The sequence below is a fragment of the Bos taurus genome, chromosome 1 (assembly GCF_002263795.3).
Source record: "Bos taurus isolate L1 Dominette 01449 registration number 42190680 breed Hereford chromosome 1, ARS-UCD2.0, whole genome shotgun sequence".
NCBI classification, from domain to species: Eukaryota; Metazoa; Chordata; class Mammalia; order Artiodactyla; family Bovidae; genus Bos; species Bos taurus.
In genome coordinates, this window is record NC_037328.1 from 148,993,629 (window position 1) to 149,020,874 (window position 27,246).

Sequence of the window (27,246 nt, forward strand, 5' to 3'; positions counted from 1 at the left end):
ACCAAGCATGGACACTGGTAAGCTGGTTTCTGAGATGAGATGGGGCCTTAATTGTAGCTGTGACCTCTGGTGCTTAAGTCCTTGGAAATGGTCTGGCTGCATAAATGAACAGGAATACAACTCTAAAGAAGTAATTTCTAACAAAATGAGAGCTAGAAGAGCACGCTGCTGCTGAATCTAGTGCTTTCCCTGTGCGGTTGTTTAAAGTTGGACAATGACCGCTGGAATCTTAAGAGAATCCCTCAGAACGTTATGTTGTGTGTGTTTGTTTTAATTGAAGTATAGGGGCTCACAATGTTAAGTTTCAGGTGACAGCAAAGTGATAACGCTTTTATATATATTCTTTGTCAGATTCTTTTTCACTACAGGCTTTTACAAGATATTGGATGTGTTATTGTTTTAAAAATTACAGTGAGTTGATTGCAGGGGAGTGGGCTTTCCGCCATTAGCTCTGGTTTCATTTTACCTTCCATGCCTTTAAAAAGTGTTTGGACAATGACAGTAAATGAGAGTTGGGATTATGGCGAGACACATCCAGTTTCCCCGTGGGGTTCACGTCTGAGGTGAGCCAACAACACAGTAGGAGTGGGTCTGGGAGAGGTGGGGTCTGTGTGGGACTCATTTCCACAGCCAACCGAGTGTTCAGGCTTTGAGGTTCACAAGCGGTTAGTTTTCTCCCCGATTTCTCATCTTCAGAGTTATTTTTTGGGGTCTGAACTGATCTCATTGTTTTATGGTAATTGTGTGAGACGTGGGGCTCTCCCCCAAACTGTATAATTTCCGGGGGTGATGTTTTTTAGACCTGAGCATGGAAACGTGACAGACTGGCCGCCATGTTAAAGGGAAGCTCCCCGGCCCCAGCCTGGGCGGAGGAATTATGGGTAAACGTGAAAGCCCCACCCACTGGGGGAGTCGGGGCCTCTGAGGCGACTGGGAGGGGCACAAGGCATTCCATTCCCCGTGGTGACCTTTCTTTAAAAATTAATTTATTAACCACCACCAAATGGCTGTTTATTTAGAGTGGACTGACCTCACTCTCACCCGGGGCGAGGACGCTCTACCGTCCGTGCCCAGAGAGCTGATGTCCGCTCAGTAAGGCGGAGGGTGTTTCCTCAGGTTGTTTAGTCACCTCAGTCGTATCCGACTGTGAGACCCCCATGGACTGTAGCCCGCCAGGCTCCTGCATCCATGGGATTTCCCAGGCAAGAATCCTAGAGTGGGTAGCCATTTCCTTCTCCAAGAGATCTTCCCAACGCAGGGATTGAACCCAAGTCTCCTGCGTTGGCAGGTGGATTCTTTGCCACTGAGCCACATGGGAAGCCCGTTTTCTTGGGGGATGTCTGCATTTGTAATAGTAAGGTGGAGATTTGTGTGTGAGGGCTTGGAAGGGAATGAAGGAAAGGCTTGGGCAGCCAGAGAAGGAGTGGGTGGGGAGCGGGGTCCACCCAGTGCTGTAACTCAGGGAGAACGCTTTGATCAGGCCCAGTGGGTTCACTGGGCCGTGTGCCCAGTCCCATGTGGCTGGGCAGTCCTGGTGCCCATGGTCATGGGCACACTGGTGGGAGGCACCCTGGGGCTGGCTCCCTCTGCCAAAGAAAAGCCTGCACTTCTGAGTCCTGGTCAGATGCGGGAAGTCAGATGCTTCTAAGCTACCAGGCAGGCACAGCACCAGCCCGGGGCTGGCCAAGGCAATTCTCTGGGCACCAGGCCTCTCCATGGCTGCCACAGGGACCACAGGCAGGTTGAGCTGGGCAGGGTCCCTACACAGAGGTTCTCACCTTGGCCCCAGGCTGGTGTTTCCGAGGTTCTTGGGATGGCCATGTTTCCGGAGCACATGGAAGCCACACAGGGCCAGGCTAGTCTCCTCAACCCACTGGAGGCCTGAAAGTGAAAGTGTTAGTCTCTCAGTCGTGTCCGACTGTTTACGACCCCATGGACTGTGTAACCTGCCAGGTTCCTCTGTCCATGGAATTCTCCAGGCAGGATCCCTTCTCCAAGGGATCCTCCCAACCCAGGGATTGAACCTGGTTCTCCCGCATTGCAGGTGGATTCTTTACCTTCTGAGCCACCAACCAGGGCCTCAGTTCAGTTCAGTCGCTCAGTCGTGTCCGACTCTTTGCGACCCCATGAGTCACAGCATGCCAGGCCTCCTTGTCTATCACCAACTCCCAGAGTTCACTTAGGCTCATGTCCATTGAGTCGGTGATGCCATCCAGCCATCTCATCCTCTGTCATCCCCTTTTCCTCCTGCCTCCAATCCCTCCCAGCATCAGAGTCTTTTCCAATGAGTCAACTCTTCGCATGAGGTGGCCAAAGTACTGGAGTTTCAGCTTTAGCATCATTCCTTCCAAAGAACATCCAGGACTGATCTCCATTAGAATGGACTGGTTGGATCTCCTTGCAGTCCAAGGGACTTTTCCTGGTCACCAGCAAAAGTGCTCTGGCTGGGGGTCTGGGCGGCCCTGAGCGGAGGACTCTAGATGCTGGATCCGGCCCTGAGGGTTTATTGAGAGCCTGGGGATGAAGTCAGGGAAAACATTGTGGGACAGTTTGCCAACCTAACCTCCTGCCTGCTTTCAGAGTATGAGATCGAGAGGTCATTCTTTCTTCGAATGAAGTGTGTCTTGGCGAAAAGAAACGCTGGCTTGACATGCAGTGGATACAAGGTACCCAGCCTCGGGGCTCACAGGTAGAGAGGGGGCGGTGGAGGGTCTTCACTGTGCTTTGTGTTTTGCTTCACATTCAGGAATATCTGCAGACAGGCAGGTGGGGGGACCTAAGCGTTCTATACCGCCTAATGTAGAACTTTCTAGGGACACTACTCGTAGCAAATGCGAAAGCTGGCGTTTTACAAGGACATCCCAGGCAGGCTGGATTGCATTGTCTGAGACCAGGAATACATGGAGCTAAGGGTAATATTTGGCTTTGGCACCTGCAGGTTCTACTCTGCACACAGGGCAGTCCCTCTAGAGTAGCCACATCTAGACTTTGTCCTGCCGCAGAGAAAAGGATCCTAAGCCCATCACTCTGGAGCGAAAGGTGGACAGGAGCCTTTTTATTTTTTCAGGTTTTTCACTTTGTATCGGGGTGTAGCCAGTTAACAATGTTAAGATAGTTTCAGGTGAACCAGTGAATTGATACAGCCATTCGTATACATGTATCCCTTCTCCCCCAGATTCCCCTCCCATCCAGGCTGCCACATGACGTTGAGCAGAATTCCCTGTGTTGTACAGTAGGACCTTATTGATTATCCATTTTAAATATGGCAGTGTGTACATGTCATCCCAAACGCCCTAACTATCCCTTCAGAAAGGAGCCTTTTTGCAGGAGAATTTGTATAAAAGGAGGGAGGGGTGAAGTGAAAAGAGAGGGGATGGTTTTGTGCCTTTGTCCTCTCTTTCTGGAATACCCTTCTCCCTTCCTCTCCATCCCAGGGTCTGCCTTTCCCCAGCCTCTCCTCAGCCCCCTCCTTTGAGCCTCACTCCTAGCTCCTCCCTTTGACCTTCACCTCAAGCTTATTTCATAATCTGGGCAATGAGTTTCATATCTGCTGTCCCAGCACCCCAGCCTCAGAGATGGGAGCCTCCAGCACTGCCCTACACATAGTAGCTATTCTTCTGGAGACTTGGGTCCTGAGTTGTTTCTGACTCTTCTTACCCATCCGACTGGCTCATCTTAAGTAAAACCCATCACCCACCTTGTCCTCAATTTCCTCATCAGTAAAATGGGAGAATAGGTTTCATGGGTAAGGTTTGTTCCAGCTCCAAAGACTGAGTGCATTTGGGAATACTGGAGGAAAGTTTTTGAAAAGAGAATATTTTAGCTGCTCATCACTACTGTTAGGATGATCTTGAGCCTTTCAAGATTTTACTGACTGTAACTTACGTAAATGCTTCCAATATTGAGGTTTAAAGCTGTGCGCATGTTTCAGTTTGACATCTGCCACTCTACAAACACTTGCTTGTATACGGTTCTTGGCTAGAACAGATGTTAATAGAAGGGTTTCTCTATAGCCACTCTGAATTTTTGCTTATTGTTGTTGTTGTGCAGTCGCTCAGTCATGTCTGACTCTCTGTGACCCCATGGACTGCAGCACGCCAGGCTTCCCTGTCCTTCATTATCTCCCGAAGTTTGCTCAAACTCATGTCCATTGAGTTGGTGATGCCATCCGACCGTCTTCCTCTGTCACACCCTTCTCCTCCTGCCCTCTATCTTTCCAAGCATCAGAGTCTTTTCCAGTGACTTGACTGTTCGCATCAGGTGCCCAAAGTATTGGAACTTCAGCTTCAGTATCAGTCCTTCCAATGAATACTTGGTGTTGATTTCCTTTCGGATTGACTGGTTTGATCTCCCTGCTGTCTAAGGGACTCTCAAGAGTCTTCTCCAGCACCACAGTTCTGAAGCATCAATTCTTGGCACTCAACCTTCTTTATGATCCAACTTTCACATCCCTACATGTACGTGAACTTGAAGTCGCTCAGTCGTGTCCAACTCTTTGCAACCCCATGGACTGTAGCCTACCAGGCTCCTCTGTCCATGGGATTTTCCAGGCAATAGTACTGGAGTGGATTGCCATTTCCTTCTCCAAGGGATCTTCCCAACCCAGGGGTCGAACCTGGGTCTCCCACATTGTAGACAGACGCTTTACCATCTGAGCCACCAGGGAAGTCCCTACATGACTACTGGAAAAATTATAGCTTTGACTATATGGACCTTTGTCAGCAAAGTGGTGTCTCTGGTTTTTAATATGCTGCCTAGGTTTATCATAGCTTTTCTTCCAAGAAACAACCATCTTTTTTTGCTTATTACCAGTAGATAAAATCTTAAATTATAAATAAGGTAAATAGGGACTTCCTTGATGGTCCGGTAGTTAAGAATCCATCTTCCAGGACAGGAGATGCAGGTTTGATTCCTGGTCAGGAAACTAAGATCTCACACACTGTGGGGCAACTAAACCGACATTCCACAACTAAGACCCAGCACAGCCAAATCAATAAATATTTCCAAAAAATAAATAAGGTAAAATTTAAAATGAGGACTTTTTGCACTGAAAGAATTCTTCATTTACTGGAGTGATATAGTTTGTCAAATTAAATCAATGTCAAGTTAACAGTTGCCAAGTTCATCCTCATCAGGGGGTGATAAGCATAAGAATCATTACTGAAATAAACATTATGGAACAAAAAGTTCAGTTCAGTTGCTAAGTTATGTCCAACTCTTTGCAACCCCATGGACTACAGTATACCAGGCTTCCCTGTCTATCACCAACTCCCAGAGCTTGCTCAAACTCATGTCCATCAAGTCAGTGATGCCATCCAACCATCTCGTTCTCTGTCATCCCCTTCTCCTCCCGCCTTCAGTCTTTCCCAGAATCAGGATCTTTTCCGATGAGTCAGTTCTCATCAGGTGGTCAAAGTATTGGAACTTCAGCTTCAGCATCAGTCCTTCCAATAATATTCAGGACTGATTTCCTTTAGGATGGACTGGTTGGATCTCCTTGCAGTCCAAGGGACTCCCAAGAGTCTTCTCCAACACCACAGTTCAAAAGCATCAATTCTTTGGCGCTTAGCTTTCTTTATAGTCCAACTCTCACATCCATACATAACTATTGGAGAAACCATAGCTTCCCAAAATGTCTTTGTGTGCCATCTAATTGCAACTTGGCCCTGAGTTAAAGTGAAAGTGCTAGACACTCAGTCGTGTCTGACTCTGCAACTCCATGGACTGTAGTCTGCCAGGCTCCTCTGTTCATGGACTTCTCCAGGTGAGAATACTGGAGTGAGTTGCCATTTCCTTCTCCAGGAGATCTTCCTGACCCGGGGATCAAACCTGGGTCTTCTGCATTGCAGGTGGATTCTTTACCATCTGAGCCACAGGGGAAGCCTGTTAATTATGCCTAAATCCATTTTGCAGTACATTAGAATCCCCTCTTGTGGAGTTACCTAAGCATAGTCAATTACATAAGACAAACCTTATATTTAATTATGATATTACCTCCTAAGAAAGAAGCAGAGTTCATTTCTTCCAAGCAGTGAATCAGGCATCTGTCAGCATGTTGGCCACGGGGCTCAGTAGAGGCTGGGCTCGGGGATATTCCAGCTCATTCCAGAAAGCAAGCAGGCCCAGAGTCAGGAAGGTATGAGGCTGACCCTGCCTCTCTTTCCCAGGTCATCCATTGCAGCGGCTACCTGAAGATCAGGCAGTATATGCTGGACATGTCCCTGTACGACTCGTGCTACCAGATCGTGGGGCTGGTGGCTGTGGGCCAGTCGCTGCCGCCCAGCGCCATCACCGAGATCAAGCTGCATAGCAACATGTTCATGTTCAGGGCCAGCCTCGACCTGAAGCTGATATTCTTGGATTCCAGGTGAGTCTGGCACCTGCTGCAGCAAAGTTCCGGAAGATTCTGATGGTGGAAACCAGACCCTGGAAGCTACACTATTAAACCAAAATGTAACAAGCAGGAAGCCATACTCAGAATGCGAATTAGAAAGAGATTTAGTGAAAAGAAGTGAAGAATTGAAAGAATTAGTATCAGCCTTAATATTCAGGAGTGACTGGCTTCTCCAGCTTATAGGTACTTGTTTTTTTGTTTATATTTTCATTATCTCACTGGAGTTTGAACTGGAAGTACGTGTTGTAGGCAACAGCCTTTTCTGCAGGCCCGCAATGTCAGGATTCTGCCTCATATCTCCGTCAAGTTGGTAGGACATTAAAACAAACAGAAAGTTTCCACTCTGAGTGGTGTGTGTTGCGGGAGGCCTTCCAGCGCCAGCTGGCGGGAAGCCAGGCTCTGACGGTCACCACAGGACGGGGCAGCAGGCAGAGAGGTGGCCTTCGCCTGGGGAAGAGCTTTGGGCTCAGCTCCACAGGCAGCTTTCGGGGCCTGGGCTGGGAGGCCATCTCCAGTGGATGGGGAGGGGGCACTGCAGCCCCCAGACTGTTTGCCACTGGGCAAAGCCCAGCGATTTGAGAATCTCTTCTCAGAGAGAGGAGGGAAGGTGGACGGGGCAGAGGCACTGACCTGTTGTCTTGCTCGGCCTGGGGGAGCCTGCTGGCAGGGGGAGGCCTGAGGGGGACACTCCCTGGGCTTCCATTTTCTTCATTCACTCGGCTGCCCACGGGGCTGTTAAGGAAAGATGAAACTAGATGGTAGATGGGAAGTGTTTGTAAAAGGAAAAAATCTGATATACCTGCAAGGTGAGTCATCTTGCTTCCTGGCCTTTTAGATACCTCGGCTGTACAGACAGGAACAAGTGGTCAGAGACCCCACTCCTGACTTTTGGTGTGTGTAGCTGAGCTTTCTTGGAGAAAAATTAATATATATGTATATACACTTACGGCACTAGTGTATATATGCACATATGGTAATAGTGGTGAAGATCCCGCCTGCCATGCAGGAGACATAAGAGATATGGGTTTGATCCCTGGATCAGGAAGATCCCCTGGAGGAGGGCATGGCAACCCACTGTAGTATTCTTATCTGGAGAATCCCATGGACAGAGGAGCCTGGCAGGTGACAGTCCATAGGGTTGCAGAGTCAGACCCAACTGAAGTGACTTAGCAAGCAGGCATGCACATATATGTATGTGTATATAAATACACATATGTATAGCACATTTTCCCTGTATGTCTTGAAGCTAGGATTTATTGATTTTTTCCACTTCTTTTTTTAAAAGATTTGTTAAAATTTACAGCAGTTGTAGCGCACAGGCTTAGTAGCCCTGAGACGTGTGGGATCTTCCCAAACCAGGGATCGAACCCATGTCCCCTGCATTGGCAGGCAGATTCTTAACCACTGGACCACCAGGGAGGTCTTTTTTCCACTTTTAAAACATTGCAGTAAAATATACATAACATAAACTTGATCATTTTACCCATTCATGGAATAAAAGTAAACTTACTTGGCTAAGGATGGGAGATGAAGACATTAATTAGTTTAGTTACTCATAAATGCATCTCAGAACCACTCAGAGGTAGAGGCATGGCAAGGCATGGCCTTACAAAGTCGTCATCATGCTCCCAGAAACTCTAAGCCAAAGAGGAAACAACTCCTTGGGGGAAGGATGCCGGCGGGATGCTGCCCGGGGATGTTTCCCTGCAGTAAAGATGGGAGCACCTGCAGGGGAGGAGCCAGGCGTGGGGTAGACAGCACCACCCACAGTGACAGAGCAGCTCTCTCTAGACTTAGGAACCACTTCTAAAAGGGACTTCCTTCCCTGGTGGTCCGGTGATTAAGATTCCATGCTCCCAATGCAGGGGGTATGGATTCGATTCCTAGTTAGAAAACTAATATCCTTGCATTCTGCAAAACATAGCCAAAAAGACCAAAAAAAAGTGGACTGCAAGAAAATCCACTGGCTGTGTTTATTATTGTAGAAATTTGGGAGAATATGACAGGTTTCTCCTTTGTTTTGTTTCCCACTTTTAGCCATCCTGGGGAAGGCCTCTGAAGCTCAGTGAATTCTCTAGAAGAGGAAAGAGGGGTGTTTCCCCAGAGGAGAGAGTTCGGGTCTTCTCGAGCTGTTCCATCCACACAGCTCTGACACGGGAGGGACAAAGGGAAGGCTTTATGGAAGAGGGTGTGCGACCTTAGCTCAGAGGCCGGCTTCCTCCCGAAGGGACCTCAGATGCGAGTTTTCCTCTGCTTTGGGGTGTGAGGGCCAGGCCCCTGAGTGGGTTGAAAGCAAGGGGGTCATGCCAAGGAAGACTTCCTGTCTCTATAGGAAGCTCTTCTTGCCAAGTACAAGGAAACGTCTAGCAAAGCCTTGAGGTGCTTCTGAACCCCAGCCACCCAGGAGGTCCTTAAGATGGTCTGAAATTTGCCGGGAAATTCTTCACACTCTGGCCTTCAGGTGGTTGTAGCAGTTGAAAGGCCACTGGGCCGGGGGACAGAGGAGCCGGCCCAGTGCTGGGTGGGCAGCAGAATGGCCTGGTGGTGTGACATCACTTCCTACATCCAAACCCCAGAAGCCACAGAGAGGGGTTGGCCTGAAGCCCAGTAGCTCTAAAGTCACAAGGGCCAGGGTGGTGGGCCTCTTGGAGGGGGCCCAGCCGCCCCCCACCCACCCACCCAGCATAATCCCAGAGAAAACTGAACTCGACAAAACCTGAAATTCGGTTCATAGGGGTTTTGTGGTATTTCACTTTGAAACTGTAGCTGGTGCTTTTGCTAAGGATGGGTGAACCCGACGATGTTTGGGGTTTGGCAAATCCCCCTGACAGGTCTTCAGACACTAGAGGGTTGGAAAAAACCAAGAAGGCATGCTGCCAAAGCCTTCCCTTCCCTTTAATTTTTTAAAGCCAGCGTGTACTTTGATGAGAAACTTAATACATGTGTTTCTGATTCATTTACACGTTCGGGACCGTTGTTCTGAAACTTTACGTCTAACGGGTCTGGGAATCCTCTTTCATCCCCACACGGTAGAGATGCCTGGTTTTCTTCTTGGGTGGGGGGAGCCAGACGTCTCAATTTTCCTGCCACACAGAGGCAGACTCCAGTGGGGCCTGAAGTTCTAGGTGGCCCTCGGACAGGTCCCCCGGGCCCTGAGAGGCTCTGGCTTGTGCAAATTCCCTTTCTACCCACCTCGAGCCCCATCTCCTTCCTGCCCTGGAGGAACACCATGGAAATGTGTACACCAAATAGTGAATGATTCCAGGGAAATATGAGGCTCACAGAGATTTACGACCCGAAGCCCATGCAGAGCTCAACAGAAAGGGGAGCGGGTTAGGGAATGAAAGTGAGGTCAAATTTCCCCATTTAATTTACAACTAGCGTTTCAGATCCGGGCCAGCAGGGCCCCCAGTCCGTGCCACCCTCAGTCCCCACTTACTTCTCCCCGTGGCCTCACCGCCCTTGGAATCTCCTCTCGTCCCCTTCTTTCATCTGTTCTTGAATATCTGTCACCAAGATGTTGGGGCCACCTCCTCCTGGGACGTGGTTCCCAACACAGTTGCTCAAGGCCTGGGAGTCAATATCACAGCCACATGCAGTTCTTACCTGCGAGTGGAGCCATCCATGTGCTAGTGATGATGCCATCGTGGGAGCTGGGAACTACTCTTCTTCAAAGAGCTAAAGTGGGAAATCAGTATGCCTGAGGCTTAATGAAAATAAGAACAAAGTAGGGGCGTATAAGCACCAGGAGAGTGTTTTCATGTCCACGGTGAGCTTAAGGCTTGCTTTCAGTCACAACAGTTTGGGATATTGTTTTACTATTTCTGGGGGCTCTAAGACAGTCCTCCATTGATAAAGAGGCCTCAGTGTCTCCATTATTCCCCATATCTCATCCATCGGAATCACCCCATCATAGCATTATCACCCTGAGACCAGCTGTGCCAGTTAACTGTCCAGTGTGGACGGGAGGGTTACAGGTTTGCACACGCAATAGGCGAGATGTGAAATCAACCCAAGTGTCCATCATTAGGTGAAAGGATAAACAAAATGTAGTGTCTACATAAAGTAGAATGTTACACAACCATTAAAAGGAATGACATTCTGATAGATGCTATGGCAGGAACGAACCGTGAGAGCATGTTAAGTGAAAAAGAAGCCAGAAGCAAAAGGTCAAATATTATATCCCTCCTCTTAGATGAAATTTCTAGAGTAGACAAATACACAGAGATAGAAAGTAGAAGAGAAATTGCCAGGGACTTGGGGAGGGGAAGGGGGGAATCGTTGTTTAATGGATACAGTTTCTGTTCTGGGTGGTGAAAAGTTCTGGAAGTGGAAGTGGTGATGGTCATTGTGAATTGTACCCTTTAATATGGTTAAAATGGTAAATTTTATGTTGTGCATATTTTAACTACAAGGATTTTTAAAGGATTCACAGTAATTTTTAAAACGTTCTCTTTCCCAAAAGCCCTAGCGAGAGGACATTTTCTCACCTTGGCAGCTTCTGATATTAGTAACAAGTTCACTCTTTTTTAAAAAAATATATATATATTTATTTATTAATGTATTTATCCATTTGGCTGCACCAGGTCTTAGTGGTGGCACGTGGGATCTAGTTCCCTGACCCCGGATGGAACCCAGGCTCCTTGCATTTGGGAGTGCAGTGGTTAGCCACTGGACCATGAGGGAAGTACCAACAAGTTCACTGTTAAACATCCTCTGATAAGCTTTACTCTGAAAACGGATACAGTCTTCAGTTCAGTTCAGTCGCTCAGTCGTGTCCGACTCTTTGGGACCCCATGAATCACAGCACACCAGGCCTCCCTGTCCATCACCAACTCCCAGAGTTCACTCAAACTCATGTCCATCGAGTCAGTGATGCCATCCAGCCATCTCATCCTCTGTCATCCCCTTCTCCTCTTGCCCCCAATCCCTCCCAGCATCAGACTCTTTTCCAATGAGTCAACACTTCGCATGAGGTGGCCAGAGTACTAGAGCTTCAGCTTTAGCATCATTCCTTCCAAAGAAATCCCAGGGCTGATCACCTTCAGAATGGACTGGTTGGATCTCCTTGCAGTCCAAGGGACTCTCAAGAGTCTTCTCCAACACCACAGTTCAAAAGCATCAATTCTTTGGCACTCAGCCTTCTTCACAGTCCAACTCTCACATCCATACATGACCACAGGAAAAACCATAGCCTTGACTAGACGAACCTTTGTTGGCAAAGTAATGTCTCTGCTTTTGAATATGCTATCTAGGTTGGTCATAACTTTTCTTCCAAGGAGTAAGCGTCTTTTAATTTCATGGCTGCAGTCACCATCTGCAGTGATTTTGGAGCCCAGAAAAATAAAGTCTGACACTGTTTCCACTGTTCCTGCTTCTATTTGCCATGAAGTGATGGGACCAGATGCCATGATCTTCGTTTTCCGAATGTTGAGCTTTAAGCCAACTTTTTCACTCTCCACTTGGACTTTCATCAAGAGGCTCTTTAGTTCCTCTTCACTTTCTGCCATAAGGGTGGTGTCATCTGCATATCTGAGGTTATTGATATTTCTCCCAGCAATCTTGATTCCAGCTTGTGCTTCTTCCAGCCCAGCGTTTCTCATGATGTACTCTGCATATAAGTTAAATAAGCAGGGTGACAATATGCAGCCTTGACGTACTCCTTTTCCTATTTGGAACCAGTCTGTTGTTCCATGTCCAGTTCTAACTGTTGCTTCCTAACCTGCATATAGGTTTCTCAAGAGGCAGATCAGGTGGTCTGGTATTCCCATATCTTTCAGAATTTTCCACAGTTTGTTGTGATCCACACAAAGGCTTTGGCATAGTCAGTAAAGCAGAAATAGATGTTTTTCTGGAATTCTCTTGCTTTTTCGATGACCCAGCAATTTCGATGATGTTGGCAATTTGATCTCTGGTTCCTCTGCCTTTTCTAAAACCAGCTTGAACATCTGGAAGTTCACAGTTCACGTATTGCTGAAGCCTGGCTTGGAGAATTCTGATCGTTACTTTGCTAGCGTGTGAGATGAGGGCAATTGTGCAGTAGTTTGAGCATTCTTTGGCATTGCCTTTCTTTGGGATTAGAATGAAAACTGACCTTTTCCAGTCCTGTGGCCACTGCTGAGTTTTGATACAGTTTTAAGTCATTCCAAATCTTTTTTTTTTTTTTTTAGCACCTCCTGCAGTTGCTTGCTTAAGACTGTTATTGAAACTCTTAAATATTCTACAGATTTCAGAAAATAACTCCTTTTTTATAATTTTATTTATTTTTATTTTTGTCTGCTCTGGGTCTTTGTTGCTGCATGGGCTTTTCTCTCATTGTGGCAAGTGGGAGCTGGTCTTCATTGTGGTGCACAGGCTTGGGCTCCAGGCATGCAGGCTTCAGTCCTTGCGGCTCTCAAACTCTAGTGCACAGGCTCAACAGTTGTGGTGCACAGGCTTAGTTCCTTAGAGACATGTGGGACCTTCCCACATGGGACCAGGGATTGAACCCATGTCTCCTACCTTGGCAGGCAGATTCCTATCCACTGAGCCACCAGCAAAGCCCCCAAACCTTCTTCTAACTAGTAGTTTCAGAAGGACATTCCTGCTCATGAAGAGTGTGGCATCCTGCAGCAGGCTGGAGTTCATAGACTTCCTTCCTGTAAAGAAGATCATACTTAGTTTCCAACATCAACAACTTCACCAAGCCGTTTCAAATGATTGGTTGGCAAAACTGACATTAGTGTAAATGAAAGGCAATCTCAGGGCTGTATAACTCACCGGGAGCTGCCGTCCTCCCCTAGGGTGACGGAGCTGACCGGGTACGAGCCTCAGGACCTGATTGAGAAGACCCTGTACCATCACGTGCACGGCTGTGACGTCTTCCACCTCCGCTACGCGCACCACCTCCGTGAGTACCACGTCACCCTGGCCGGGAGCCCTGGCAGCTGGGAAGGGGCGCCACACAGTGGGGACGGTACCCGGGCAGCCAGGAGGGGGCGCCACAGAGTCCGGAAGGTGCCCTGGTTTGCTGCAGTGACTCCCCATCCCGTACACACGGATCTGAGGCCTCAGATCTGTCTCTGGGCAGCCCTGGATTTCAGCACAGCCCCTTGTCAGCTCTCAAACATCTAAGGAATCCCTGGCAGGTGTGGGATGGCTGCTGGAGTATGGATGTGGAACCTCAATTGCTCTGGATGGCCATCTGGATGCCAGTTATGGATAACAACCAAAGCAGAAGAACTGATCACTTACAGGGAACTTACTACCATCCAGCTCTAGTTTAAGGGATTAAATACGTTACCAAGCCAGTGAGGGAGGTTCTTATGTGCGTGATCCTCCTTTTACTGTTGAGAACATTGAGGTTCAGAGAGGTTGCCCATGGTCACACAGCAAAGAGGGGGCAGAGCTGGGTGCTGAATCCAGCGAATTTGGTCTCCAATGGCTGGGAAGCTCAGGGAGACCACAGGTTCCTAGGATGGGAGAAATTCATATGGAAAGAGAAAATAAACAGTACTCCATTTGCAAATGGAGGCGGTTTGGGGACCATACAATGGGAGGGTGGGGGCGCTATTCACTTAAATGTCTAGACAAGTATCGCTTTCTTTTCTAGAATCCAAATTGAGGCAGCAGATAACTGGGATGGAGTAGAATACCTTATCCCCCCAGTGTCTACCCCTGCCACGCTGATGGCCGGTTCAGAGGTGCTTGTTCGTGGGGGTGAAGAGGGCTGGGGAAGCCAGAGATGCTGTGACACGGCCCCAGTGGCACATCCTGTTTCTTGCTGTGTGAGGAGGACTGAGAGGTGTCAGAGGACAGGTTGCTGGGGTGGGCCGGAGGTGGACGGTGGGTCTAGGGGCTGCCTGGCCATTTGGTGACAACTGGGACCTGGTCAGCCCGGCAAATGCTAGGGTGTCGCTGTTCTTTTGTCCTGAGTCACTCAGGGCAGAGACGCGTGATGACCGGGACATTGGCTGGGCAGACCCGTCGCTTCTTCCTGTTCCTCGTTAAGTCACGTGGAAAGAACTCTACCTGCTCAGAGACACGGAACTGTGAGCAGGCTTTTCTTTATTTTAGTACAAATGGCCAATCATGCTCTCGTATAAACACCCCTGACCTTCTTAAAGCCCGGCTTGGTAGGAAGCAGCTGCCTAATATTGGGATGGGTTTTTAGGTCGGAGTCACTGATTCAGGAGCCAGATGGCTTCCTTGTGCAAACAGGGTGGGAAGTGTCCAATACAGAGTGAGATCTTTGAGGGCCTGTACGGGCAGGCAGTAGAGGGGAGCAGTGGGGAGTATGTGCTCTGGAGCAAGGAGAGTGGACTGGGACGTGGAAGACATTGTGCACCACGAAGCAATCTAGAAGGGAGGACAGCTGGGGACAGGGGACCAAAGGGGAGCGTTCACACCTCCACACCGCCCCACTGACCATTGTTGGGATATCCGAGGGGAAGCCCCAGCCCTGGGGTTCCCAGCCCCATCTCCCTGAGACAGGAGGGCTTGGGAGCCTCTCTCTGCAGCATAGGAGTTAACAGTAAATCCTTGAATTACATGGAGGGAGAGTTGTTCCCCAAAGAGTGGAAGCAAGTTGGGAAATCTGACCTGGAAATGCAGAGAGAGGAAGCTAACAGAATTAAAAGTCTTTGTTTTAAATACCATTTTTTAATATCTCTCACACTGCCTAGCTAACAGAGGGGAGCAGGGGATTTTTCAGGCAGAATAAATTCAACTCGGGCTTTGGAAACTGGCCATGGTGGTGGCCAGTAGGAGGCTCCCAGGTTCCCCAATGTGGACCGAATGCGTTTCACCTATCGAACCTGAGGGCCATTGGGCCAGGTGGGCCGGGTGGGCCAGGAGGTGGAGAGGCCTGTGGGTGGGACTGGCCCCCCCTGGGCCTGTTGGGCACTCTGGTCTTCAGTGGTTCTAACCACTCGATGGGTCTCCAGCATGTCCACCAGGAGCCCCTGGTCTTCCCCAGCTCATGTGACTTCCCAGAACCGGAAGAGGGTGTGTTTGTGAGGTCTCCTGCGATTCACGTGATGAGTTCACCTTCCTTCATTTGGAATGGGGATTTCCAGACCTTGCGGTTATCAAAGGGACCCTGAGAGGGAAGGTGCACCCAGGCATCTCAGAGACACGCAGAAAAGGTGGAGGGTTTACATACCAGAGGGAGAACGGCTTTCTTTCCCAAATGAGCTGTAGAATTGGTCAATCAAAGACGGAGAACAGCGGTATTGACAGTGATTGCTGTGTGACTCCGACCTTCACTGTGGCCGAGAAGCCTCTGCAGAGGCAGGAGGCCCAGAGCAGGGGGCAGCGGGCCCCGGGGTGGACGGGTGTGGCCTCAGATCCAACCCGGCTCCCCTCCACCAGCTTCCCTGCACCCCATATCAGTGTGTCAGCAAAGTGGCAGCCCAGGCTCCTACCCACACACGGGGCAAAGGTGGGTCTCAGCCTTGGCTCCAGCCTTGGGACCCACCCCCCTCCAGACGCCCCCTCCCAGCAGCCAGGACACCACCCTGAAGGTCACTGACCCTCAGAGCTGGAGCTTTGGATGAGGAACGCGATGATGGTCCTCAACCGGGGCAGGTGTTTGGAGGCAGGTCTTCGTAGAGCTCGGGCGATGCTGAACGTGTGGTCCCCGAGGCCTCGCTCTCTTTCCTGGGCTTCCTGTTCCCACCTCTCCACCCCCAGGAAGGCTTGGCGTTGCCTTACCTTCCTTAAACTCCAGAAGCTGAGTTAGGTCCAAGGGCAGCAGGTTATCTAGACGGTCGCCAAAGCAGGGTAGTGAGTGGGAAGGACCTGCGGAAGGGAGGGAGCCCCTGAGGGAGGCAGCATGTCAGCCGGCGTTGCTGACGGGCCCTCCATGCCCCGGGGACCCTAAGCCGGGTAGGACCCCTGCCCCTGGTGGGTGCTGAGGGGAGAGGGGGTGCAGGTACTTACACCCCGGCAGGCATCAGCCAGGCACTCTTGGGATGTCGAGTCTGCCTGCTTATCTGTCCTCTGTCAGCATGGGCTCGGCCTAAGAAGGGCCAGGAGTGGGGGGTCTGGGAGGAGGGGAGGGGGGTCTGGGGAGTAGGGGGGACCACCAGGGAGGAAGAGGGGGGTCTCTGGGAGTTTCTGGTGCGTCGGCCCACGTGACGGTCCTCTCTCCACAGCGTCTGCTCAGCTTCCCCACTCCCTGGCCTCATGGTCCTCTCTCCGCAAGCTGCCCTCGCTTCCTGCGCAGGCCGGTCTCCTCGCTCACTCTCTCTCTCTGTCTCTGTCTGTCTGTCTCTCTCTCTCTCTCTCTCGGGGGGACAGGCCCTTACCGCCCCAGGTCCCCGTCAGGTGGGGGAGTGTTCTCCACACACGAGCTCCCGAGGCCAGGCTGAGGCGCGCCACCCCTGGGCCCGGGCTCGGGGAGGTGCCCCTGGGCTGGGCTGGGCTCTTTCTGACGGCTTGCCCTCCTCTCGGCTCCCGCATGGACTGCATGAGTCAGCCCTGACAGAACTCCACCGACTGGGCGAGGAGCCGCACAAGAGTGTTTTCTCACTGAGCTGGAGGCCAGAAGTCAAGGTCGGGGGTCACGGGGCTGGGTTCTGTCCTCTCTCCTTGGCGTGTGGATGCTCGGACGTTTTCTCCCTATGTCCTCCTCCTGTGTCTGGGTCGCTTTCTCCTCTCTTCTTTCTGAGGACCTGGTCACATGGGGTCAGGCTCTCCCATGTGACTTCATGTTATCCGATCACCTCTTTAAAGGCCCTGTCTCCAGACAGTCATGTTTGTGATGCTGGGGTTGGGATGTCAACATGTGAACTTGTCAGTCAGGGGGACACAATTCAGCCCATGAAAAGGGCTTCTTTTCAGTGTCTCTGTGTCCTCGCCTGGGGGGTGGGCACAGTTCTGTTCCCACTGGACACCCTGGCTTGGGGAGGACAGGAGAGGAGACGGAGGAGGTGGGATGCGTCCCTTCACCAGGTAACATTTTGGTCGTGTCTCCGGCCGCTCTGGTGGCTCAGCGGCCCAGCCGACCTCCCGCCCTGCAGGCTCCCCACGAGTCCCCATGATGGCCCCTGGGGATGGGGCTTCGGGTCCTTCAGTCCAGCCACACCCAGAGCTGCCCTGGGGGCTGCCTGGGACCTGGGCGGCCACTTGGCTTTGGCTGCTTCTCCCCTAGCCGCCGTAGCTGAACGCGGCCACAGTGACCCTCTCGCTGGGCCCCTCAGGCCTCCAAGGCCCCTGGGGGAGCCGCTTCCTGTGAGATGCACGGACCTTCTGTCTTTGCAGTTCATGAGGTAATTCAGCTTGGGAAGAAAATTAACAGCTGTGGACACCCAGGACCAAAGGAGGTCACCCTCTGGTTCTCCCAGGTCAAGCTGTCTCCTCCATACTGCGATCCGAAACCGAGGAGCCAGGCGCAGGGCTCTGCTAGAGGCCTGATCGGACGTCATGAACGGAGGCTCTAGAGGACCGTGGTCAGCCATACGGTTTTCACACATTCTTCAAAATATTATCTTAACCGGGAGCAGGAGTCCACAGTCTGAAGAAAGCACAGCCCCTAAAGACAGAATCAACGCCTTCCAGAAACACAGCCTTGCGAGGAGTAGCAGGGCTGGCCAGTGTGGTTCTGGGGAGCTCGGCCTTCCAGAGGGCCTGAGACAAGGGGGCAGGGATGGCCCCAGCACCTCACGGCACTTCAGCCTGTGGTCAGTGGGGTCCTGGGCATTCCCAGCTGAGCTTTCCAAGGGAGACTGTGCCAGTGCTCCCCCTAGAACATTCTGTGAGGGGGTCCTCTAGGGCAGGGGTCCCCAACCTCTGTGATCTAATGCCTGATGATCTGAGGTGGAGCTGATGTAATAAAAATAGAAATAAAGTGCACAATAAATGTGATATACTTGAATCATCACAAAATCATCTCCTCCACTCCGCCTCAGTTTGTGGAAAAAATGTCTTCCACAAAACTGGTCCCTGATGCTCAAAGGTTGGGGACCGCTGTTCCAGGGGCTTCTCTGGGAAATGTCTTGGGCCCTCCTGGCTCGTTCCCCTCACTGCCTCCTGGTGGCTGAGGGGCAGTCCTGCAGCCCCATTACAGGGCCGTGGGGACAGGCTCCCCAGCTGGAGCTTGCCCCCTTGCTGCCTTCGTGAAGCATTTGGGGACTCTTTCTTGTATGTGGGGGGCTTGACCTGCAGGTCCTGGAGGTGGGCAGGGGGCAGCCTGGTGCACAGGTGGGGCAGGGATCAATACTGGTAGACCCGAAGGTGTGTGTCAAGGGACACTGAGCAGAGTTCTTGTGGACACAGTGTTTAGGACGAACCTAATGTCTGCATAGCTGTTCATCCAAAGTAGTGGAGAATCTCACCTACTTCCCTAGGGAGGCGCCTGTCCAGAGTGGGCCAAGCCCCAATGCCAAAGAGAACACAGGCTGTGTCCAACCATCAAAACATTTCAGTGTTCCGAAAAGGCTTTGAAGCCTTAACACGTGGAACATATTTCAAGCAACTGTCATAACAAAATTATAAAGCCTTTGACCGTGTGGATCACAACATATTGTGGAAAATTCTTCAAGTGATGGGAATACCAGACCACCTGGCCTGCCTCCTGCATACAGAGAAATCTGTATGCAGGTCAAGAAGCAACAGTTAGAACTGGACAAGGAACAACAGACTGGTTCCAAATCGGGAAAGGAATACGTCAAGGCTGTATAGCGTCACCCTGCTTATTTAACTTCTATGCAGAGTACATCATGAGAAACGCTGGGCTGGATGAAGCACAAGCTGGAATCAAAATTGCCAGGAGAAATATCATAACTTCACATATGCAGATGACACCACCCTTATGGCAGAAAGCGAAGAACTAAAGAGCCTTTTGATGAAAGTGAAAGAGGAGAGTGAAAAAGTTGGCTTAAAGCTCAACATTCAGAAAACTAAGATCATGGCATCTGGTCCCATCACTTCATGGCAGATAGATGGGCAAACAATGGAAACAGTGACAGACTTTATTTTGGGGGGATCCAAAATCATTGCAGATGATGACTGCAGCCATGAAATTAAAATATGCTTGCTCCTTGGAAGAAAAGTTATGACCAACCTAGACAGCATATTAAAAAGCAGAGACATTACTTTACCAACAAAGGTCCATCTAGTCAAGGCTATGGTTTTTCCAGTAGTCATGTGTGGATGTGACAGTTGGACTATAAAGAAAGCTGAGTGCCAAAGAATTGATGCTTTTGAACTGTGGTGTTGGAGAAGACTCTTGAGAGTGGCTTGGACTGCAAGGAGATCCAATTAGTCAATACTAAAGGAAATCAGTCCTGAATATTCATTGGAAGCTGAAACTCCAATATTTTGGCCACCTGGTGCGAAGAACTGACTCATTGGAAAAGACCCTGATGCTGGGAAAGATTGAAGGCAGGAGGAGAAGAGGATGACAGAGGATGAGATGGTTGGATAGCATCACTGACTTGATGGACATGAGTTTGAGCAAGCTGCGGGGGGTTGGTGATCCACAGGGAAGCCTGGCATACTGCAGTCCATGGGGTCGCAATGGGTTGGACACGACTGAGCGGCTGAACTGAGATAAGGCAACTGGTGTAGACCTGTGGAGAACACACTAAATGACACACAAGAGTCATAGACTCAAATGCAGGCATGTAACATGAATGTATGAACGGGCTCAGGGAAAGAGAGTGGAGCTTATGGTCAACTGGAGAACATATGACCCACCCAAGGGTGTTCTGGTCGTAACGGCAACTCTGTGCCATCAACATAGCGTGTCTGTGGACACGTGTCCATGGGATGTCAGCTGGTCTTCAGATAGAAGATACACTTGAGGGCTTCCCTGGTGGCTCAGTGGTAAAGAATCCCATCCGCCAGTGCAGGAGACACAGGTTCGATCCCTGATCTGGGAAGATCCCTTAATTGATGTGGAGCAGTGAAGCCTTCGTGCCACAACTTCTGCGCCTATCCTCTGGAGCTTGCAAGCCGTAACTGCTGAAGCCTTCGAGCTCTAGAACCCATGCTCTGCAACAAGAGAACCCGCTGCAGTGAGAGGCCTGCACGCCACCACCGGAGAGTAGCCACATGTAGAGAAAAGCCCGCACTGCCACAAAGATCCAACGCGGCCAAAAAACACATAAATAAAACTGGTTTTACACTTAAAGGAGTACTCCAATTTCCAGTGAGGACTTTAGATTGATGTTCCGGGGAGATTGGCTTCTGCTGCTGGCTTCTCTGGCCTCTGGACTGAAACGGACAACGGAGCTTAACTCACACACAGATCCCTTCCATATGCTGCCCTCCAAGCAGAGTCTGGAGGTTGAAGCAGCTCTGCCTTGCTGACGAAGGTGTGGGGAGCCCATGCCTTAACTGGGAGCCATGAGCCAGGAAACAGGAAGTAATCTAGAAAGCACAGTGCCGTCTACATGCCGCCCTGCCCCCCGGGAGCAGTTTCGGGCGTTTATAGGTGTGACCCGATGGGTCTGTGGAGCCTGTCCTCTGTGCTGTCTCACTGTGCAGATGTTGCATGGTGTGGCCTTCTGGAAGTTCCTCCCGCCGCCCGCCCCCTGCCCCCTGAACTTTACAGATCTTCTTACCAACCAGACTGCCTCCAGCAGCAGGTGTAGAGCAGTGGGGTGTTGGGGGGCATGTGGGCACACCGAGACCCGCTCCCCTAAGGACCACGTGGCTTGTCCTCAGTCTTGCCATCTGCAGTCTCCCTGGGGCCCCATTGGCAGCAGAGACTGAGAGTCCAGAAGAACACGGGGACCGCACTTACATCTTCCCCACGGGGGTGGTTTAGTCTTCCGTGGCAGCAGTAAAAAGTGAAAGTGGTAGTGACTCCGTCGTGTCCCACTCTTTGTGACCCCATGGACTGGGGCCCGCCAGGCTCCTCTGTCCACGGGATTTCACAGGCAAGAATACCGGGGTGGATTGCCATTTCTTTTTCCAAGGGATCTCCCCACCCAGGGATCGAAACCGAGTCTACCGCATTGCGGCCGTAACCAAACAGCAAAACCGAGTAGCATGAAGTAACAGAAACGTCTTGCCTCACAGTCCTGGAGGCCAGAAGTCCCACGTCACGGCGTCGGCAGGGCCGGCTTTCCTCTGGAGCTTCTGGGGTCAGAGCCTTCCTGCCTCCTCCAGGTTTTGGTGGCTGCTGGCATCCCTGGCTGGTGGCCTCCTACTCCGTCCTCTGCCTTCGTCTCCCTCTGTGGGTCTGTGTCTTGTCCTTTCTGTCTCCTACAGGGACACGTTATTAAATTTACTGCCCTCCTCCTAATCCAGAATGATAACATCCTTAAGATCCTTATTTACATCTACAAAGACGCTTTTCCCGGGTATGAGTCACATTCACAGGTTCTTGAATTTAGAATATAGAATATATCTTTTTAAGGGGATGCTATTCAACCCATGACAGGTGGTAAAGTGAAGTGAAAGTCCCACTCAGTCGTGTCTGAGTCTTCTCGACCCTGTGGACTATAGTCCACCAGGCTCCTCTGTACGTGGAATGCTCCAGGCCAGAATACCGGAGTGGGTAGCTGTTCCCTTCTCCAGCAGATCTTCCCAACCCAGGAATTGAACTGGGGCCTCCTGCACTGCAGGCAGATTCTTTACCAGCTGAGCCACCAGGGAAGCCCACAGTGTCACTGGCATCCTTTTAGCTCTTAAAATTCAAAACAGAAATGGAACTTATGCTTGTGGCCAAAGTTTACTTTCCTTCCAGAGGCCAGCTCATTGACCTGGCTCTGCCTCCAGGGAAAATTCTGGAAGCAGGAGGAGTTCTGGAGGAACCAGGAAGGCTATCTGTCTTTCTGGATAGAGCATTTGTGGAACCGAAAGTTCTATTCCTAAGTGGCCTTGGAAAACCGTGACCATTGGCTCTCATCTGGACATGGGTCTCCTGATGTGGGAGACACTGCAGCCCAGATGGAGGGGCAGCTGAAGGCTTTGGGGACATCTCCCCCCGACCCCCACGAACCACCACAGTTAGCAGGGCCTTACACCATAGCCCTCACCTGGGCAACTGTCATATGGCTGATGCAGTCCGACAGATTAGATGAGGAGCTCCAACAAACCAGGAACGTTGTAACTAAGTATCTAGGATTTCAACTTATATCAATATGTTGATTATCAGCATGAGTCACAGAGAAGAAAAAAAGTTTTTTTTTTTAAACATATACCTATGTTTGTTTGGTCTCTGTACCTAAGTTTAATCTTAGCAGAATCAGGAAGGGTCAGAGCTAATAAAACAGCTGCAAATTCTGCCGTTTGAATCCTCATCTAAAACAGTTGGGATAAATATTCTAATATTCATCGTATCTAGCTTAAGGTGATTATGAGGAGATTTTTAGGAATATTGTAAGGATTAAGGGGAAGCCTAAAGTATAAGATAAGAAAAAGGAAAAGTATACTGTCATAGTCCCAGGGGCTTTATAGATACTGCAAGGAATAGATTTCAAAGCCAAAGAGATTAACGAGCGTTTCAGTTGAAGAAGGAATGACACCTCAGGAAATCCACAGACAGGCCCTCAGTTTGACCCTGTGGCCTCTCTTTGGGGGGCCATGAACAAATTGTTAACTGAGTTTCCTCTGTGCGTTGGCTCACACCCATCCCTGTAAGTAGCTTTGCAGAACCTTTGAAAGGCCCACTGCCCCATCCTGCCTCAGCAGGCCTGGAGAAACGAGAGTCAGAGCACCTGGCTTGGGCCTCAGCCATGCTCTCAAGCTGTGTTAGCCCTGGTTTCCTGGTGATGCCCACCTGCCATGGTGTAGGGGAATAAATGAGGCAGTGCATGAGAAAATGAGCTGGAACTAGAAACCTTGTATTTTGTTCTTCAAATAGTAACCCTTTGGACTTCCCTGGAAGTCCAGTGGCTAAGACTCCACACTTCCACTGCAGGGGGCATAGGTTCGGTCCCTGATCTGGGAACTAAGATTCCCTGTGCCCAGCCCCAAAATAAAAACATAAAAAAGCGATCCTCAGAAAGAAGCGCTGGAAAGACTCTCTTCTTACCTACTACCTTGGGCTGTACTCTTCAGCGTGGGATCTTGTTCCTGCCCACTGAGCCCACTGAGGTGCAGACATTAAGCCCGGGAGGGAAGGAGTTGGCCTCTGTGCTATACCAGAGCTCAGCCTCGGCTTCTGGGCCGGACGGTGGTTACTCGTTTGTCCCTGGCTTCATCCCTAAGGAGTGGGGATACTCATAGACCTTGTATTTTCACTTCCCACTCCCACACAGACTGTTTGCCTACATGAAAAATAAGTTTTCCTTCTGTTTTTAAAACTTAACACCCCGTGCTTGTTGGAAATTTAGAGAATCAGGAAGAGAAAATGAAAATTGCCTGTAATTGTATCAGTCTGATAAGTGCGAGCTGGTATGTACAGAGCCCTTCACGCACGTCTGCCATGGTTCTAAATCTTCATGTAGATGCTCTAACCCTCACAGCACCCAGTGGGGTAGGAACTGTGACTGTCTTTCTGTTGCTGCTGCTGCTGCTGCTAAGTCACTTCAGTCGTGTCTGACTCTGTGCGACCCCATAGACGGCAGCACACCAGGCTCCCCCATCCCTGGGATTCTCCAGGCAAGAACACTGGAGTGGGTTGCCATTTCCTTCTCCAGTGCATGAAAATGAAAGTGAAGTTGCTCGGTCGTGTCTGACTCTTCGAGACCCCATGGACTGCAGCCCACCAGGCTCCTCCATCCATGGGATTTTCCAGGCAAGAGTACTGGAGTGGGGTGCCATTGCCTTCTCCTGTGACAACCAGGGTAACTCAGGGAGTTAGTAACTTGCTCAGGATCATACAGTTAGCTGTGTGTGAGTGTGTGCACATACTTTTTCATAATTAGAATTATACTCTATGCAGTTCTGAGTCTTGTCTTTTCTTTATTTAACATTATATCATACATATTCCCTATCACATGATAAATTCTTACCCATCATCATTTGGCTGTGTCTTTGGGTCTCCCATTGCGGTACACGGGCTTAGTTGCCCCAAGGCATGTAGGGTCTTAGTTCCCCGACCAGGGATCGAACCCATAATCCACTGCATTGGAAGGCAGATTATTAACCACTGAACCACCAGGGAAGTTCCCTCAGTCATCATTCTAATGGCTGCTTGGTACTCCACAATTTATTTATCCTCCTCCCTGTTATCAGAGAGTTACCTCTCTCTCCCTTTTCTCCTGAAATCTAAGCAGGACTACAAGGGATCTCTGGGCCCTTGAGTCTTTGCCACGGGAACCTCACTGATTCCTCTCCCCCCTGACCCCCACAGCCCCGCCTCCCTGCACCCCTGAAGGCCCTGCGGAGAACCAGTGCAGTGTAGGAGTCCCTGGAGGCTTGACAAGTGGTTCTCCAGCAGTCCAGAGTCTGCAGCCTTGCGGAGAAGATGGGTCCACAGGCCCAATTTTCAGCAACTTCATAGCCGTGTAGGGGTCTCTCCTATCTGAGCAACATGGGAAATTCATGGGCCGAGGGAGAACTAGGGTTAACGTGAGTGCTTGCTCAGTCGCGTCCCACTCTCTGCAGCCATGTGGACTGGCTCCCCTGTCTATGGGATTTCCCAGGCAGGAATACTGGAAAGTATAAATGGCAATAGACTAACAGACAGAGCACACCCTGTGCACACACACAAGTTCTGGGGAGCAGCGAAGATCCCTTTCTTGAACGCACTTAACTTACTGCTGTGTTTAAATAACTACATCACTCCCCATTCCTTATACCTATTAAGAGTTCCAGGGATTTTAGCATAATTATGGCATTTTGGAAACTAAAAAGCAAAACCAGTTTTATCCCTCTGCCAGGTGACAGTGTTGTCTGGGGACTGATGCTTCTCCCGGTGAAAGCAGTTAAATTAGAGCTCTTCACACGGGAGGGGAGAGGCTGCTCCGTGGGCCCCATAAAATTGGAAGCGAAAACCCTGCGTGTGTGCGTGTGTGTGTGTGTGAGTGCACGCACACGCGCATGCATCCTCCTTTGGAGAAAGCTCACACCCTTTGTCAAGTTCTCAAAGGTGTCCTCGGCCCCAGAAAGGTCTGGAACCGGAGCTCGAGGTCGTCCGCGGGGGGCAGCCTCTGCACGGGCGGGTCCGGCTAACCGTCCCTCGGGACTCCTGTCCCCTTGTGCTTGCAGTGCTGGTGAAGGGCCAGGTCACCACCAAGTACTACCGGCTGCTGTCCAAGCTGGGCGGCTGGGTGTGGGTGCAGAGCTACGCCACCGTCGTGCACAACAGCCGCTCGTCCCGGCCGCACTGCATCGTGAGTGTCAATTATGTCCTCACGTAAGTCAGACGTATTTGTTTCTCTCCTTGCTCTCTCCTTCCCACCGCCCTACCCCCCGCCACCCCATCCTGCATCCAATCGGTCCTATACGCTCCATCTCTCCCTCCCTGTCTCTTTCTGGAACTGTTCATTTGTCTCCTGCTCTGTTCTATTGGACAGTCTGGTTGTCTGGGAGGTTCTGAACGATTTTTGTGTCAGCATCGAGGGCAGCGGTGGGAACATGCTCCTGCCCTGGACACAGCGGCCCCGGGTGCGGGGATGTGAGCGGCAGAGGGCGAGCAGGCGATGCCACCCTATCTTGAACACGACAGAAAGGGGGTGCACATCCCAGACCGAGAATACAAAGATAACACTCTCTGGGACCACTAACATTCGGGCCATCATGCTTGCTCCTCCCACTTTTTCCATGTCTGCCTATACAGCCTGTCGTAAATGGTAATGAATATTTACTGCCTTTAAGTCCTCAGAAGTTAAGTTCAGTGGCAGTTAAGACCGTCAGAAGCCACAGGACACAAGTCTACCTGGAACCAAATATTACTTCTGCCCGCCATGCTGTTACGTGCTATCTCTCTTTGTACCCAGCTCTGACCTTGAGCTCCATGTTCCCCCAGACACAGCCTGCACGGGGTCCTCTCGTGTCTTTCTGTCTGATGCAGTGAGGTTTGGGGCTCTCTGTTCTTTCACAGAATGATTGTCAGGTTGCTTGGGGTTTGGGCGAGGGGAGTGTTGGGAGGTGGGTGTTTGGTTTTTTTTTTGTTTGTTTGTTTGTTTGAGGCAGAGTGATTTTAGCAGAACTGTAGGGAAGAAAGCATTTTGGTCCCGTGATGATTCTTCCTGAGCCAACTTGCATGGGCTGGGGCTGGTCCTTGGGGCAACTTCCCCTCCCATGAGTGTGCCAGTGCCTGGCTGGCTCTTCAGGGCAGAAATGGGTCCCAAATGTGGAAGTGGACGAGGCTAGAAGCCAGGCTCCGGGACCCTCAAGGGACCCCTATTTACCTCCCTGGTGCTAAATAGGGAAGCAGCCGGGCCACAGACACTCAGTTGATCACGAGCGGTTTCTGCCTTTTCCTTGTTGCCCTGACATCCTGCCTCGTGGTGCATGGTGTCCCCAGGAAACGTGCCTGGGGGCCCCGTTAGGTGGGAGAGAGCTATTCCATGCTCCCTGTCTTCCTGCCACGGAACACCGGGCTCGCTCAGCATCTCCTGGGGTCTCCAAACCCGAGGCTGCAGGTGGCTTTTTACAATGAGGGGAGGGGGGCCACCCCTCAAAGCCCAGCACATCCGCTTAGTGCAGTGACACGAAGGAGCTTCTCAAATGAACTCGCCCCAGGAACGGGCCTGGGAGGGCGTCCCTCCTCGTGGCCCATGGACATGACCTGTCCCGTCTGGCTCCTCAGGGACATCGAGTACAAGGAATTGCAGCTGTCCCTGGACCAGGTGTCCACGTCCAAGTCCCAGGACTCCTGGAGGACCGCCTTGCCTACCTCACAAGAAACTAGGAAGTTAGCTAAGCCCAAAAACACGAAGATGAAGACGAAGCTGAGAGCAAACCCTTACCCCGCACAGGTAACAGCCACCACCCGCCAGGGCTCGGGGCACCTGAATGAAGTGTGA

At 50.7% G+C, this 27,246-nt stretch overlaps 1 protein-coding gene across 3 annotated transcripts in view; it reads left to right on the forward strand.

The window, feature by feature from the left end:
• Positions 1-27,246, forward strand: part of SIM2 (SIM bHLH transcription factor 2) — a 53,633-nt gene that overhangs the window by 20,808 nt on the left and 5,579 nt on the right. For all 3 annotated transcript variants that reach the window (XM_024997028.2, XM_024997032.2, XM_015474132.3), the window contains exons 5-9: positions 2,581-2,666; positions 6,168-6,367; positions 13,177-13,283; positions 25,484-25,631; positions 27,030-27,198. In XM_024997028.2, coding sequence (XP_024852796.1) covers positions 2,581-2,666; positions 6,168-6,367; positions 13,177-13,283; positions 25,484-25,631; positions 27,030-27,198 — 710 coding nt within the window. The remainder of the gene's footprint in view (positions 1-2,580; positions 2,667-6,167; positions 6,368-13,176; positions 13,284-25,483; positions 25,632-27,029; positions 27,199-27,246) is intronic.